The following is a 16,948-nucleotide window of genomic DNA, read 5'->3' on the forward strand; positions in this document are numbered from 1 at the left end:
CAAAAAACGAGTATGTGTGCAGACTCCCCTAGGCGTCGCGCGGCCTCCCTTGGCCCTCTGGTCGCGCGGCGCGGCGTGCCCAAGGGGGATGGCCCAGCTCGTCTAGTGGTTCGTTTCGCGTCCGGAAGTTCGTTTTTGATGTATTTTGCTCGTTTTAAGTCCGTTTTTGAATCCGTAAAAGAGGTTTTTCAAATTAAACAATTGGGAACAATTTGGTAACATACAAATCCAATATTTGGTATATCATGAGTTTCGGTTTACAAAACGGGTCGGTTTACAACATAAAACAATGCATAAACGAATACAAACAAGACCCGAAATTGACGAATGTCACATTGTTAAAGGGATATTATGGCAAATTAACTTAATCCAATGGTAACTCAGAGATTTGATCTCCCTTGTCACTAGAGATACTAGCAGATTGTTAGAGTATATAATCTCGGTCCTCTTTTTGGATTTTAAAAATATTGGCATTTCAAGAAAAAAAGAAAAGAATAAAGAGAGATAAATTTGTTCCTCGTCTTTCATATGCATCAACAAGCCGTGAGAATGATCTCATGTATCACCTTATTCTTTCGACGCCAAGATTATAAGTTTCATGAAACGTGAGCAAATCACGGACTAACAAGGCGTAAATGAGCGGATACAACACCAATTACTAATGAATTGCCAAACCAGTGAAGCAAAGTAACACGAAGTGAGTAAATGGCGGTGCTACTTTCGTCATAATCACCCCACAACATAATAAAATTGTACAAGTCGTGGATAAAGGTGCAAATGAGCCGAGCCGTTCGCGAGCTACATATCGAGTCGTTGAAAAGCTTGATTGAACCGAGCTTAATCGAGCCCGAGCCGGCTCACGAGCCTAAATGAGTATGTCATTTATATAATTTTTTAAATATATATTTAATAGTTATTAATTTATATATATACATGTAATGTTACGAAAAAATAACTAAATAACATATATTATTTTATAAAAAACATTATAATGAAAAAATATATAAAAATAATTATAAATATATAAAAATAGTAGTTAATAAATAGTAAACGAGCCGAGTCTGGGCCAACTTTAAAAATTTACTCACGAGACGAGTTCAAACTTTGAAAGTAGAGCTCGAAACGAGCGGAGCTCGACTCGGCTCGCTTGCACTCCTAGTCATGGATCTCTTTTAATTATGAAGATAATATTATATTTTTCATTTTTTTTGAACGACCAACTAAGTAACGCCGGGTACTCCGTACGCGGCCCCCATTGGCTAAAGGTAGCCCGAGCCGGCCACTAGTCCGGACGGACGAAGCCCCTAGCGGTCCACATATTGAGGGATTCACCGGATAAAACCGGGTGAGATCAGGACTCGAACAATGGCAAGCCATGGTCATCCCTCATATCTGCCATATAAATTGGTGATAGTAAGGTTTGAACCCCCTACCTCTCACTAGTCTTGTAAGTACTCTGCCACTGAGGTACAATCAATTTAATATTATATTTTTCTAACTTGAGATTTAAGTAAGACAATAATAACTTATGAGTTATACACTCAAAATCTTTAATTTTTAAACACTTAGCGTTTCCTTCATCTTCAAATTCATTCCATTGTTCTGGGATTGGTGTTTAAAAAGATCCGAATCCGAAACCCTATTCAAAATATCTGAAATATTAAATTTAATAATAATTATTTCTATATTGAAATATATATAATAACTTTTGAAACCCTAACAAAATTGACGCCACCTCTTCTTTCTTGCCTTGTTTGATCACCTTCCTCTGACGGTGGTATTTGTTACAAATTGTTTGCGTTTGCAGTAGTCAGACAGTCATTCATACATACATACATACATATATACATACAGGTGAGGTTCGATTTCTTCTTTCTAATCCCCTGAATCCTAATCAATCGCTTCATTTTATTTATTTCATTCATAACTGTGCAATGCTTCATTCACCATCACCACCTTAACTCAAGGGTGGTTTTATATTATTTTCAAATTCGGATACATGTCAATTGCAATGCTAAGTATAATTGGTTCTTTATATCGATTTCTTAACTTTGTTCATTACTCAATTTGTATTTATTGCTATTCTATTAATGCATATGAAATCAACAGCCACCTTTGTTTTGTTTCTTTACCTCCAATTACCAAAATTCCAATCCAAATTTTGCTGCTTAAAATTATGCATACATCATCTTATTTTATCATTTTTTTGTTATCAAGTTTGACGGATGGAAGACTCAAAGGTGTCCGACAAAATCGAAAGGTGCCTTTTTTATGTAGCTTCATTATATTATATATACGTGTACGTTTGTTTCTAGTTTTTGTGTTAATGTCTGTCTTGCTTGCTTTTAGAGAAGCACCTCAACTAATTACAGTATTAAAAGACATAAAAGGCGGCCTCGATGTTCTTCGAGCTAAAGTCCAACTCTTAACTACTAAGGTTCCCAACTCGCGCGTTTTTGTTCAAATAATTGTATTTGTTTGAAGCTTTAACTCTACGTATGGTATGATCAGGTAAAGTCAGACGTTTATCCAACAAAAGACGGGATCAGCTATCTTGAGGCTAAGCATTTGCTTCTTCTAAACTACTGTCAGTCACTCGTATATTACTTGCTTCGCAAGGCAAAAGGACTTTCTATTCAAGGGCATCCTCTTGTTAACAGTCTTTTGGAGACAAGATTGTTTTTGGAGAAGGTTTTTTCCCCTCTAGTCTTCACGTTTATTATGTTTAAGTTGTTTCGTTAGTTCTTAATCATTTAAAGATTGCATTGTATAACAGTTTCAATGATTATGCGCAGATACGTCCCGTTGATAAGAAGTTGCAATACCAAATTCAGAAATTAACAAGGCTAACCGTGGACTCAGATAAGCCTCATGAAGTAGATGATTCTGTGAAGCTTCGTCCGAATCCAGACATGCTTATTGACAAAGTTGCCCCTGATGTGAGTTGTTTTTTTTTCTATAATCAAATATCGGTCAAGGACTGATATTTGAGATATTGGCTATTGCGGTGGGATATTGTTAATTTTATTATCATGCAGAGTTTATATATATATATATACATGTATAAAAACATAAATATATATAATATTAATAGTAATGTCAGAAGTCAAAACTCAAAAGTGTCAATATTTGAAACATGATCTAATCGTAAGCTATGAAATCTTCCTTCTGGTCTACATCAACCAAGGCATCCAAAATATCGGTCAACATTGGTCAAATATCACTGATAACATCGGTATCGATATATTGGTTGGGGACCAATAGCCGATATATCCCCAATATTAACTACATAGTTTTCATTTTCTTAAATCAATGGGTTCAAACAAAGATATTCATGTTAACAAAACGTCTTATGTTTATAGGATAATGATGGCAAGTATCGACCCCCGAAGATTGCACCAGCATCAATGGAGGAAAGTAAGAGCTCAAAACATGAAAGAAATGCGTCAAGGAAAGAGAGACAAGCTTATAGGCAAGCTATGCAGAGTGAGTTTACAAGAGAGTTTTTGAATGATCTAGAAGGAAAGCCTGAGGAGGTTCGAATTTCTGTTTTTCATTTTGTTGGTTTTTGTTTTTACACCTGATTGATTGGATGGTTATGTGATAATAGGTGAGGGAGGTTATTGGAACCGAAGATAGAGAGGTGAGTAAATATAAAGCAAAATTGGAAGACCGGGCAAGGAGAGAAGAAGACCTCTTCACTCGAGCTCCTCTTACAAAAGAGGAAAAAAAGAAGCTCAAACACATGCGCAAATCAAGAAACGGGTCAGCCTTGTTTTTTCTTTTTGAAATATAGTCTTTTATGCAGAATATGTTTTTTAAAGTGCTTTTGTATGCATGTAGGCTTCTTGGTCTTGCTGATGGCTTCTCTGAGGATATCAAAGCTTTACCTCTTGAGTATGGTGATGGTTTTACATCATCTTTCATGGATTCAGATGCTGGAGAAAGGAAGTCTAAGAGACACAAGGTATCCAAATTATTCCATTTTCTGTCATGGTTTCTGTTTTTCGTGAACAAGTTGGTAAATTGTTTTCGTTTTAAATGTTTTACCTTTACTATTATGGGCGTGCATGAGTCGGTTTTGAAAACGGTTTGGTTATTTTAGTTTCAGTTTTTTTGCCTTTTGCTATTTGGACTAGAAATTTTTGGGCCCAAACAAAACTTGGTACACAATAATGATATTTTGGTTTAAATCTTTTAGTTAGTTAATAATTAACGGATTATTAAGTATTTGGGTTACCCTATTTTGAAACTACATAAAACTCAAAATAAAAATTGAAAATTTCATAAATTCGGTTCTAATTATGTGCAAAGCCGAAAGCTCTGTTTTTTCGGTTTCATGCACACCCAAAGTTGTTTCTCTTCAATAAGATCTATATATTTGATTCTTTTTTTTGCATAATAAGACCAACGATACATAAAATTCTTTTTATTATAAAAGGGAAAAGAGTCTACATTGTTGTGCTTTGTTTGAAGGGATGATTTCATACATAATAAAATCATTTAATCATAACGTCAAATATCCCAGTTTCATACAAAGATTTTGGTTATGGGCAAATTTGAATTTTGGTTGGGTGGTTTAACATTTTTCTTTTGTTTTTCTTACATTGTTGGTTTATCATATGTTTGTTGAATACTGGTTAATATTTTGTGTTTTTTTTTCTGCATTTGATATGATCAACTGAGAACAGAGAAGGCATTAGGGATGGAAATAAGGTGTTAACCTTCTTCAGACGCAGCTAGCTTATGACAAGTGGAATACTGTCTTTACTTTAATGAAGAGAGTGATCAAACTTTTTTTTTCTTAAGTTTTATTTAATTTTTAGTTACATGCTATCTGATTTTCGAATTTGTATTTTATGTTAAATTAGCAGTTAACCCCGCGATGCGGCGGCTGTATTGGTTTTCCGTTAGTCTATCAATTCTTTTATGATATATTTGATAGTTCTATTCAATCTTGAGATAGCATTGGCTCGGCTTAACCCAATTTAGCGTGCACAAATCGGGTACTTTGGAAACCCACAACCGGGTAGGAACTGGAACCGGTTCTAGTAAGAACCGGATAGCAACTGGACCCAACCTGGTAGGATTATATAAGAACCCAGTGGAACTGGGTAGGGTAGGAACCGGGTACGGGTTATACCCGAAAACCGGGTACACCGAATTTTTCATTTTTAAACTAAATTTGACCGTTGGGAATCGGTTTCAACAGCTATATAGCTGTTTTTTTAGCCGTTGGAACCGGTTTCTGACTATATAATATAAATAGCTATGTTAATTTTAGGACTTGATAAGCCACTTGTATAACTATAAAATACACTTTAAATCTCAATATTGATTAAACCAGCAGGCAAGGCAACCAACGATGATGTTGTTATGGTCACTGACACACTAGTGACTAAGATGCCCTGAGGTTTGGGCTCATTATGACTTGTGTGTCATGACCGACTCACAGGAGATTGCGTGGTGCAAGTATTGTGCAAGTTTTTGAAAGCGGGGTCGAACTCCACTCTCCAAAAGCATACCAATAAGTATTGTCGTGAAAAAAAAAAGTTTGGACGCCAAGAAAGCGGAAGTGGGAGAATCGTCCGGCTCTACAACTCCAGCCTCTGCCGCCGGTAACAGAGCTTTATGGGCGTAGAGAGCGGGATGAAATCGACGAACCATGTTTGTTATTTTAGTCTTTATGTTTACTAATTAATGTTTGTACTTTCTCGTTTTTTATAATAAAATGTTCGTCGCTAATGTAATGAAGTGGTTGTTATTTGTTAGTTTAAGACTTAGTTTAAAAGAAACCGATAACACTTTAAAAACCGGTTACATTAAACCCGATAATAGAAAACATGACTAATAATATTTAAAAACGGTTGAATTACACTACTAAACTATTAAACATGACTAATAATAAATAAAGCAAGACTAATAGAACAAATAGAAATTACTTGAAAGTTGATCGAGTAGTCGTGTTACATATTACATGTGACTAAAACAAATAGAAATTAGAACAAATAAAAATTAAACTTCTTCAAACTCTTCTTAGTCTTTGACTTCGTCTTCTTAACCTGATAGCCCGGAAGAAAGCCATTCTTCCACCTCTTCATCATGAATTGGACGCTCTAGTGGTATTTCATTTTTAAAGTTTGTCTTCATCATGTAGAAGCCTTCTTGTTGGCTTTTGCCATAGTAACAAGTAGTGGTGGTGGTGGAAGTGAAAAAAATTGAAGGTGTAGGTAAGTCAGGATTGTAAAAGAGTGTACACCGAGAAGTTTTTTTTTTGGTGTTTCTAAGTTTGGTGATAAAACAATTGATAAGAATTCATGTTATATATATTTTGGACCTCAAAACCGGTTCCAACGGTCTTAAAGCGGCTAAATTACCGTTTCCAACGCCTACTTTTCAAACATGTAGCTCATTTATTGCCAAAAACCCAGTGGAACCGATTTTTGAGAGAAATGAGAGAACCAGGTAGGGTTTTCGGGTATTGGGTCCGCCGAGTACACCGTGTCGGGTACGGAACCAGTTCTTTTGTGCATCTCTAACTCAATTCATTGACAACCTTTAATGTGTTTTCTATGAATTTTGTGGGCACCTCTCTATACGCTAAAATAAGTATATACTTTTAGGTATTATTTACATTTATATCTTATTTTAGAAATATAAATAAATAATTTAAGTGAGTGTAGAAGTTTAAAGGTAATTATTAACGTTATAACTTAATATCGTTTATAGTGTTTTAATAATTTAACTTGAATTGATTCACTTGTAAGTTATGTTTGGTACAAATATGTATTATTTGTTAATTATTTAGGTGTTTAAATTTTTGAATCCAAGGTTATAAAAACACACAGAAAATATTTTTTTAGTTGGTAATCTTTTATAAATCATACTCTCAATTTAGTATACATATTATTTGATGATGTTAGGCAACCATTTCAAATTAGTTGTGTTGATCTCGTAAATTGTTGTTAGCCACTTTGTATACATTTTACAATTTTAAAAGTATTTTGAATTCTTAAGTCTTTTTTTAACTCGCTGCTAGGAACTGGGAAGTAAAACAAAACGCACTTACAGTATTTAAAAACCATCCATATAATCAACTCATAAGTACATAAATATAAGTTACTAAAACATACTTTAAATGGGTGAATGCAACATATACATATTTTATACTACCTAATGCTTCAAAACATATATGCACAAATTTTTTACAGGTGGTGCGCTACTTTTAGATGATTCAATTTAATAGAGTCGGGTATAAAAAATTCTGGGTCGGTTCAAGGTTCGGGTCGGTTCGATGGTTCGGGAAAAGTTCATTACATAATAAAAATACGATAAAATAATAAAAAAAACACCGTCATTAGAAATTAAATTACACATAATATAAATACAATAGTCTTTACAATGACCACGAAAAAAAGCTAACGAACCATTCAACAATGCTTTAGTAAGTCTAGCAAAAGCATATAATCGGATTATATATTGTTTTTTATGTATATCAGTTTCTTTATCAACAATTACAAACTAACAAATTAAAACTAAAATTTAACAAATAACTTAACAATTAACAACATCAAGAACATGAACAATTATAGTGTATAATTTATATAAACCTGAATTAAAAAAACTGTTGGTATGCAGAGTCAAACCCGTGACCTTCAGTTTACAAAACCAACAACTTACCAACTAGACCAAGGTTCATATTGTTAGTAAAGTGGTTCCTTCCTAATTTATAAGGTGGTTTCCTATAATATTTTCTATATATCATACATTATAATTTCGAAACCCGGAACCACCCATTTGCTATGTAGATCCGCCAATGTATTTACTACATCAAAACACGAACACATCAGTTTTGCTGCTAGAGGTGCACAAACTGGGTATTCTTAGGAACCGGTTCCGGGTATGGTCAACAAAAGTTAAAATCAAGTTTGAGTAGGAATCGGTTCTGGGTATAGTAGGGTATTAGATCGGTTCCATCGGACTTTTTTCGGGGTTCGGGAAGGCTCGGGTCGGGTTTTGACCGGGTATTGGCAGATGCGGTTTCACTGGGTCCGGGTACAGTTCCGGGGAAACCCAAAGCCTGGTCCATACCCGCAGGTAGGGTAGGGTCGGTTCCGTGTAGGAACCACCAGGTCGGGTCCAGTACCGGTTTTTTTGTGCACCTCTCTATAAGCCGTTATTAACAACCTAATTTTGGCCTTCAAGTAATCAAAACAGGTAGTTACTTTTATGTAGTAAAAACACATTAAACTTGTGGCTCTTTTGGAACCCATTTATGGTCTTGTAAATCTTTTAAAATCATCAGTTTTCTAAAATCAGTTGCCACTTGCCGCCACAATAGAAACAAAATAACCCATGATATTGCACCTAATTCAGATTTGACTGGTCAATTATGACTAAAAAGTCAACCATCTTACTAAATTCAACGTTGCCAAAAAAAATTCAGATTTAACACAGTTTGGCCAAAGTAACCTTTATTCTTAGAATCCATATTCTTTTTAACACCTGCAATAAGTTGAGATCAGTCGGACAAAAAACTATTTTAGAGTAACAAAAGAACGAATATGTTTTGACTTCTAAGATGATATGTTTCTAAGAAAAACTAACAATATGAAATAGGGCTATTCAAAACGATAGCGACTCGCTCAAACAGCTCGTTTGTAAATAAACCGAGCCAAGATCAGCTAGGATTGTGGCTTGCTTGTTAGCTGGCTCAATGACTATGTTAAAGATTTTGTTTACGGATCGAAAGGCATTTTCGGTGGTTTCAAATGAAGTTTCAGCTAAGTTGGGCATTTTCGGGCCTTTCAAATTGATGTTCACAATTACTTTATTTGGTGTTCATTCAGTTAAGTTCATTAATGTTCATCTACGTTCATGAACCGTTCATTTATATTACTAACAAACAATCATAATCAAACATGAACACAATAGTTATTAACAAACGAACACCAACAAGAAAAGCTCGTTCGTTTAATTGTTCCAGCCTGAATTTGGTCAACTTAGACGAACAAACATAAACTGATGATAGTTAACGAACGAACACGAACAAGAAAAACACGTTCGTTCAATTGTTCCTGCCTGTTTTTGGTCAACTTAAACGAACAAACATGAACTGATGACCAGGTCTCGTTTGTGTTCATTATGTTCGTTTATATGCCTAGAAATAATGAGATGAGATGAAAACTCATTTCATATAATTCAATAGCATGAAATAAATAAAAAAACACTTAAAAGTATAATTTTGTTTCATTTAACTCTCTCTGAAGTGGTCACATAAAAATTGAGAGAGAAAAAAAACAATTAAAATACTTTTATAAGAATGTATACTCTATATATTATGCCGGTGAATGAAAATTAAAATGTATACTATACTATGCTAGTAAATACAGTTCAAATACTTTTAAGAATGTTAATCCAAAAATGGGTACCATATCTTATCTGTTTGAAATCCTTCTGGTCCTCTTTTGAAAGTTCTGAGTAATCCCAAGGAATCGAGGATACTGAACTCTGCAACTAACCTGTAAGATACAATTTGGTCATAAAATTTATATTTCTCATTACATACATATAAAAATAATATTTTTAAAACAACTCACCAGGGATACAAGTGTCTCTTAACCTGCACTCGCGTATTTCCCCCGGCCTCAGTTAGTGATTCATTACATGTGACGAATTTGACTCACAACAGTCATGAATCAATAACTTGGCTTTATCAATGACACTAATTGATAAGCAAAGTGATTCGATCCTAGATGAGCGTCGAGGCTTTGCAGCTTCTGTTTCTGGAAATATTTTATGACCCCGGTCCACCAATTTAATTAACTATGTGCACATGACACGATGCACCAGATCTCGCTAATACCGATCTGCAATGAAACAAAAAGAAAACAAACATAAAATACATATGTACCAGTTAAAGATAATAACAATAAAACATGAGTAAAGTTACAAAATAACTTACTAATTCATATGTAAGTGACATTGAACATTGGATTTTCCCGCATAAAGAACTTCAACTGTTCCTCCATAACCGAAAGGATCTTCTTAAGACACAAAGAATCTTCATTTTAAAAATTGACAAAGTTAAAGTGAGTAATTTAAATATATTTTCAATAGCTTTAAAGACAATCTGAAACAATTCAAAACCACTCCTCCATCAAGTAATTTGATTCCATACATCTAGAGTAGAATTGCTGCAAATCAGTAGTTCTGAATGGGGACTTACCAACAACTGTTGATTATCAAAATCACTCCCCTACAATTTTGCAACTAATCAATGATTCTCTCAGTACAAATGTTCTACTTTATTTAATTAGGATTGGCATAATATGGTTAGTTATATTTTTGTGCTTAACTAATGAATATAAGCATAACTAATAAATAGCTTGATTCACGGGGTCAAGTTATTCTAAAAATGTGTCATGTAGGAACAAAGAAAAAATGGTATAAAAGTAATATTACATATTTTCTCTTTCCACATGCAAGTCACATGCTAATTCCCCTATTATTTTTAAATGTCTATAACTTTTTCATATGATATTTTTAAAAAAAATAAAATTCACCATAATAAAAAGCGTTTTTTTACCTTTAATATGAGTATAATTTTGTTATATAAGAATAAAAAATAATTTACGTCATTGTATCTTTTTGCTTACCATTGTGTCTTTTTTCGTCATTGTATCTTTCTGTTTGTTATTGTGTTTTTTCGCCATTGTGTCTTCCATCTAATCATTGTGTTTTTTTTTAAATACTAATAACACCGTTGTGCAATATTATATATATATATAATGAAAAATACTAACAAATTATCTAATACATAAAACACAATGATGAATGCATATTACACAATAACCTGAAACGTAAAATACAATAATGAATACATATAGCAACACAATGGCCTGAAACGTAAGACACAATGGTAAATGCGCATAACACAATGGCCTGAAACGTAAGACACAATGGTAAATGCATATAACACAATGGCCTGAAACGTAAGACACAATGGTAAATGCGCATAACACAATGGCCTAAAACGTAAGACACAATGGTAAATGCATATAACACAATGGCCTGAAACGTACGACACAATGGTAAATACGTATAACACAATGGCCTGAAACGTATGACACAATGGTAAATGCGTATAACAGAATGGCCTGAAACGTAAGACACAATGGTAAATGCTTATAACACAATGGCTGAAACTTAAGACACAATGGAATCTATATATATATATCACAATGCCTTGAACGTAATACACAAACAACACAATATTATTTTTCTCAAATTAAGTGAATATTGATCACAATGACTAAAACACAAAGATGAGTATAAAGACAAATGTTGAGCACAAAGACACTATGACGCACGAAAGACACAATGACGTAATCTTTGTGTTAATTTTTATCTTTCATACGAGTATCAATTGAAAAACACAATGATCGAAATATATAACACAATGCATAGAAAAACCCAATTAAAAACACTATGAACAACCAAATAACACAATGAACAACAAAATAACACAATATAAAAAAACCCATCAACTTTTTTTTTATTTTTATATAACAATATGATATTCATATTAAAGAAAAAAACGCTTGTTATTATGGTAAAAAAAATTTCTAAAAAAAATGTCGTATGAAAAAGTTATAGACGTTTTAAAATGATGGAGGAATTGACATGTGCCTTGCATGTGGAGAAATAATGTCTTCATAAGTGGGTTATTACCTTCATGCCCTTTTCATTTATTTTTATTCAATTTTTATTCTTGAATTAATCTCCACCATCCAAATCTAAGATCAATGGATTAGATTCCTTCTCATCATTCTCATTTTTCTTATCCTTTGTATTTTAACTTTACCCTGATTTATGATACCCTCCAACTGTGTGATGAAATGCCAATGAACTTGGTATGGTACTCACCTTCTTGCTCGAGTATTCTTGTTTCCTGATGATTTGGTTAACACCTTGTGGCATCTTTTTAAGACGTATTGAACTAAAGAAAGTAAAAGCTAAGTTTATTTGTGATGTAACGAGCACAAAGAAAATGTATAATTTTGAGTTTTGATAGCAAGACCGACCATTTTTAAATTGGTCCAACCCATTGTTTTTGTCATGCATATTTATAATAATGAAATGCAGAAAAAGACCCGGAAAGTTAATCCGTTTTGGGCAGACCATGTACTCTTTGACCGACCCATTTTTTACCCGCTCTATTTTGTGCCCCCCCCCCCCCCCCCCCTAAAAGAAATTTTTGAATCCGTCTCTGATCAAAAGGGACATTAATATTTTACTATATATTAGATGTTATGAAATTTGGTTATAGCTCTAGTATATATTTTTCCAAAAAAAAATCACAGGAACTTGCAGAGCTACAAAAAAAATTTATTTTTTTATTTTTTTCAAATTAGTTTCAGTCAACAGAAATTAAAAAGTTGAAACCTATTCAGATTTGAAACTGCTTTGTGAAGCAAAAAACCCTAACATATGAGTCACCCGTTGGGATTAATTTAAAACCGGTTTGAAAAAAAAAGTCTTTAATGAAAAGATTAACTTTAAAAAAAAAATTAAACATAACAAATGCAAATTTTTTAAAACAACAGGCCCATCAAAAGGCACAAATTCGTCTTAAGTGTATATTAGTACATATTACTTGCAATATAATTAATTTTAATGTTAGTTTGTAGTTGTTTTCAAAACGAGTTTTTTCTCCTCAACTCTATGGTTCGTATGGAGTAGTCTTGATGATATGAACCCTCGTGAAAGACGATGTTTATTATGGTCCCTAGTAATTTATTCATGGGTAATGAGTTTTATGATTAGCTTCATTTGAATTAGAAACAACTTTATTTAAACTCACGCTAACAAAGAAGCCAACTTTACTTCAATATTATAAGGCAGTGTGATAAATCAACATAATGACATTGTTCTTTCTTGATCGACAAAGACATGAAGCATATGTGATAAATAAGAATATGAGAAGTTTACTTGTTAAGGTGACTAAGATACTCGGCCACTTGTTAAACACATGCATTGCTTTCACAGATAGAAATGCTTAAGAGTTAAGAGTTTCGATTAAAGTCTGAAGACTCCCATTCATTAAAGATTTAAAGGTTGTGCACTAACTCAAATTTCATGGTGTTGAATGAAAGATGACTTTAGTATTGATGACATCGATCTTTGGTATAAACTGATTGCCCTCATACTGATTGATAAACACAATTAACAAAAATCAAATTTATAGATGCTCACAATTTAACAAGAATGAATTATTACTATTTATTAAATAATAGTTTTGGTGTTGCAAAGACACACTAGGCCACGTGGTGGACAACCACTGTGCCACATCAAGTTATGTTTGTTTTTATTTTTATATTTTAGTTTTGGTATCGTATGTATCGTATTGAACATATGTAATCGAAACCGACTGAATTTACGTTAAATATATAAAAGAATTCTACAAGTTTCGAAACCATAAAATGGGGTCGTTATCATTGGTATTTTCATAAAATGGAACACACACAAATTAGACTTTATAAATTATTTAAACTAAACACCAATAGGGTGGTGGTTTGTTCGTAATGACAAAGCCTTTAAAACATAGGTTTGGAAGGGGGAGTTATTGGATTTATGTCCTATATACGACAAAGATTAACTAACATCCATCATTCAAAAGAAATTAAAACAATTGAAACCAGAAAACGAGTTGAATCGTATTGGGAGGGACATGAGATGTATGATATGGATGGTTCATTTTATAGGAACGGAGGACGTCAGCCTTCAACAATTGTAGGGGTGTTCTTTGCGTGCTTTTATTTGATTTCAGATTTTTCAGGTTGGATGAAATAAAAATTAACCAAAACACCTCCCCATTTATAAGTGGGTTGTGAGAATTTCGGGTTAATACGGGTTAGGTTTCGGGTCACATTCAAAACTTGTATATTTATTCACTAGGACCCACCCATTTCTATACATATTTTATGCATACAAGCTTATATTATATAAGCCAACATAGAACTAATAAAAGCTCCCTGTTTTTCACTTCTTAAAAGACCAAAAAGTAATTAAAAAAAATATGACTATAATGATAGTAAACTAAGAGAAGCAATTAATAGAAACATCAAACTTCATTGTTCGGGTTCATCTGAATCAAGAGATTTTCACCCAATAACTAAACCGTAATTTTTATGACAGGTTAGGTTTATCATTCTTTTGGATTAGAGGTTTTCTAGTTTGGATCTCAGGTCACCTTGGTTCAGGTTCAATCTTCCGGTGCGGTTACAAATCCCAACCCTAGCTAGGAACAAGTTTGAAGTTGCATGAAATATAAAATAATAAGTAGAAAGATGAAAAAAGCGACCAAAAAAAGATATATCTTAGGCAACAAGGTTTAGTTTAAACAGGAAAGAGTGAGCAATTGCCAACTAGACAATCAACTTATTTATTGCCAGTGTAGAATAAAGTTGAAAAGGATGGATATGCTGACAATAAATTTCATCTCACACACAAATATATATATAGATATTCATAATTATGATCACATTTTGATGGTGACAAATGGATGGCTAGTGTTTTTTACATTTAACACTTTACTAACTTTTCTAAATGTTTTAATTAAAGTTTATTATTCCGGTAATACTATAACCGGTTCCACCGGTAGACCAATATGAGTCACCTCCAAACTTCTTATAAATGCATTATAATTTATGAAACAAAATATCAACCACCAACAAATTTGTTTTGCTTAATTTCCTACAACGGAAGAAAGAAAGACATAATATTTTCATCATTCGTAAGTTCAATATTAACTTTCGAAATTATTTGCTATTCATAGTTACGGAGTTCAAAGTTATATGTCCGTGTTTTCATCGGGATTGTGTGTAATTTGTTCATATTAATCATGTTTTTTTTTCGTTAAAAAATTTGTAATATGTTAAATCAATCTTTAAATAAATCATCATCATCGTACTCAGTGTATCCCACCAATAGCAAAGCTATGGTAGTGTCTGAGGAGGGTAAGATGTAGACAGCCTTACCTCTACCCCATGGGGATAGAGAGGCTGCTTCCGGTGAGACCCCGGCTCGATAGTAGTTTTGCATCAAGCCTTGGACATAAGGCACATAGCACTCAATCATCGGGACGCCGGCTGATTGGTGCATGTACCCTTGTCTTTCGGCTATCAACGCCACTACATGATGCCTGATTAACATTCTGTCACTTTTAACGTTATTTTCACGAGATTAGTAAAATAACGTTAAAATTAGTGCAATTTTACTTTTGCCCACCCGAGGATTTCACACATATATACATTATATGCGCGCACCGCAAGCAGGGCAACAATCTTTAAATAAATGGTTTCATAATATCCCCGTTTTAGAATACATAATGAGTTACTACCAAACGTTTTGTGACACTGTTTACCAACCCCAACCCGTATAATCCTAAACTAGTATATAGCCCAACAGGGTCGGGCCTTGGATTACTGATTGTTGTTAGAATAAGGGTTTCTTTATTTATTTCTTGAATATCTCTGTTTTTTGATCTGCTTTCTCTTTCAGGTCATCATTCCACAAATTGTGCTATGTGTTTAAGATGTATTGAACTAAAGAAACTAATCAAAGCTTAAGTTCATTTATGAAGAAAATGCATAATTTTGAGTTTTGATAGCCAAACCGACCGTTTTTAAATTTTTGTCAAGTATATTTATAACATTGAATTTGGAAAAGTGCTGGAAAGTTCATTCCGCTTTGGGCATCCATAATGGTTTGGTTGGGCCGTTTACCCGATCTATTTTGTGCCCCCGTAGGAAATGTTTCTCGTTGACCTCGGGTTCCCCTTTCACACTTAATCGGGTTTGGGTCCTTACAGCTTCGGTTTGTGTCAGTTATGAATACATATTCTTGAGTCCTATTAAATTATTTTAACAAAAAAATTTCTTTTTGGTAGACCTAAACATGTCTGTTGTGAGTGATCGCATCAACAAGGTGGTGGCTTCAATTTGTGGCCATATACAACTATCCTAATCTAATGGTGTGGTAAGTAAATTAGTTGTGTTAATTAGGATTTATTTTTAGCTTATATCACACGGAAATACATAATAAAAAGTTGACATGCATTATTTTATTTATTGGTTTGTCACAGAGGCTTGAGGATGTTATGAGAAAGGATGAGTCGGGTATGAAACTCCGTACCAAAATACTAGTGATTATGATTATAGCCCTGATAGTTTTATGTCTTTTGGTGATTCTTCTAATTAGCTACTTATATATATAGCTACAAATACTTTGGTTACGGAGCAACCGCAACTCGAAACTACTCGCCTACAAAATATATCATTGAATGTTTCAAAGAATGACACCGAGACACTTAGATACCAGATTTGGGCTTCAAGTAAGTTTTAGCGTTCCCGATCACCTTAAGGCATACCCAAAACTCGGGACAATTGTCCTTAGTACAGTAGTAAATAAAAACCATACTCGTTATGCATTAATTCATAGGAAATACAAGATCTCCTAATATGATTAACTCAAATGATTACTCGATTTTCAACTGAGGACGCATGAAAAGAAACTAGACGATTAACTCATACGGGTAAGGCTTGTTGGGGATTTTGAAATGCTTGTCAAGTTGGCTAAGTTTCCAGTCTTTCCACAAACGAACATAAATGCCGGTGTGCTTATGTAAAGATTGAAAACTTAGCCAACATGACAAACATTTTAAAATCCCACTAAGCCTTACATGTATGCGTTGATCGTCTGGTTTCTTTTCAAAAGCCCTCATTTGAAAGTCAAGCAATATGAGTTGATCATATTTGGAGATCTTGTATTTGCTACTATATAACGTATAAGGAGTGTGGTTTTATTTACTATTGTACTAAGAGCAAAAGTCCCGAGTTCTAGGTACGCCTTAAGGTTATTGGGGACGCTAAATCTTAGTTAAAGC

General features: G+C 33.6%; 1 protein-coding gene across 1 annotated transcript; it reads left to right on the plus strand.

Annotated features, from left to right (window-relative positions):
• Positions 1-2,172: 2,172 nt before the first annotated feature.
• LOC143543946 (uncharacterized) lies at positions 2,173-4,805 on the plus strand. Its single transcript, XM_077036152.1, has 8 exons — positions 2,173-2,260; positions 2,350-2,437; positions 2,512-2,691; positions 2,796-2,939; positions 3,363-3,536; positions 3,611-3,765; positions 3,844-3,967; positions 4,692-4,805. Exons 1-8 carry the CDS (start codon positions 2,226-2,228, stop codon positions 4,701-4,703), a joined length of 912 nt encoding a protein of 303 aa, XP_076892267.1. The 5' UTR covers positions 2,173-2,225; the 3' UTR covers positions 4,704-4,805.
• The last annotated feature ends 12,143 nt before the right edge of the window (positions 4,806-16,948 follow it).

The sequence above is a fragment of the Bidens hawaiensis genome, unplaced genomic scaffold (genome assembly GCF_021521415.1).
Source record: "Bidens hawaiensis isolate Kalapana, Puna unplaced genomic scaffold, B.hawaiensis_p1.1 tig00000888_1, whole genome shotgun sequence".
NCBI classification, from domain to species: Eukaryota; Viridiplantae; Streptophyta; class Magnoliopsida; order Asterales; family Asteraceae; genus Bidens; species Bidens hawaiensis.

Coding starts and splice junctions, on each gene's coding strand:
- LOC143543946 (XM_077036152.1), top strand. CDS start 2,226: ATGGAAGACTCAAAGGTGTCCGACAAAATCGAAAG. Junction 2,692..2,795: donor CAAGATTGTTTTTGGAGAAG/GTTTTTTCCCCT, acceptor GATTATGCGCAG/ATACGTCCCGTTGATAAGAA. Junction 2,940..3,362: donor TTGACAAAGTTGCCCCTGAT/GTGAGTTGTTTT, acceptor TTATGTTTATAG/GATAATGATGGCAAGTATCG.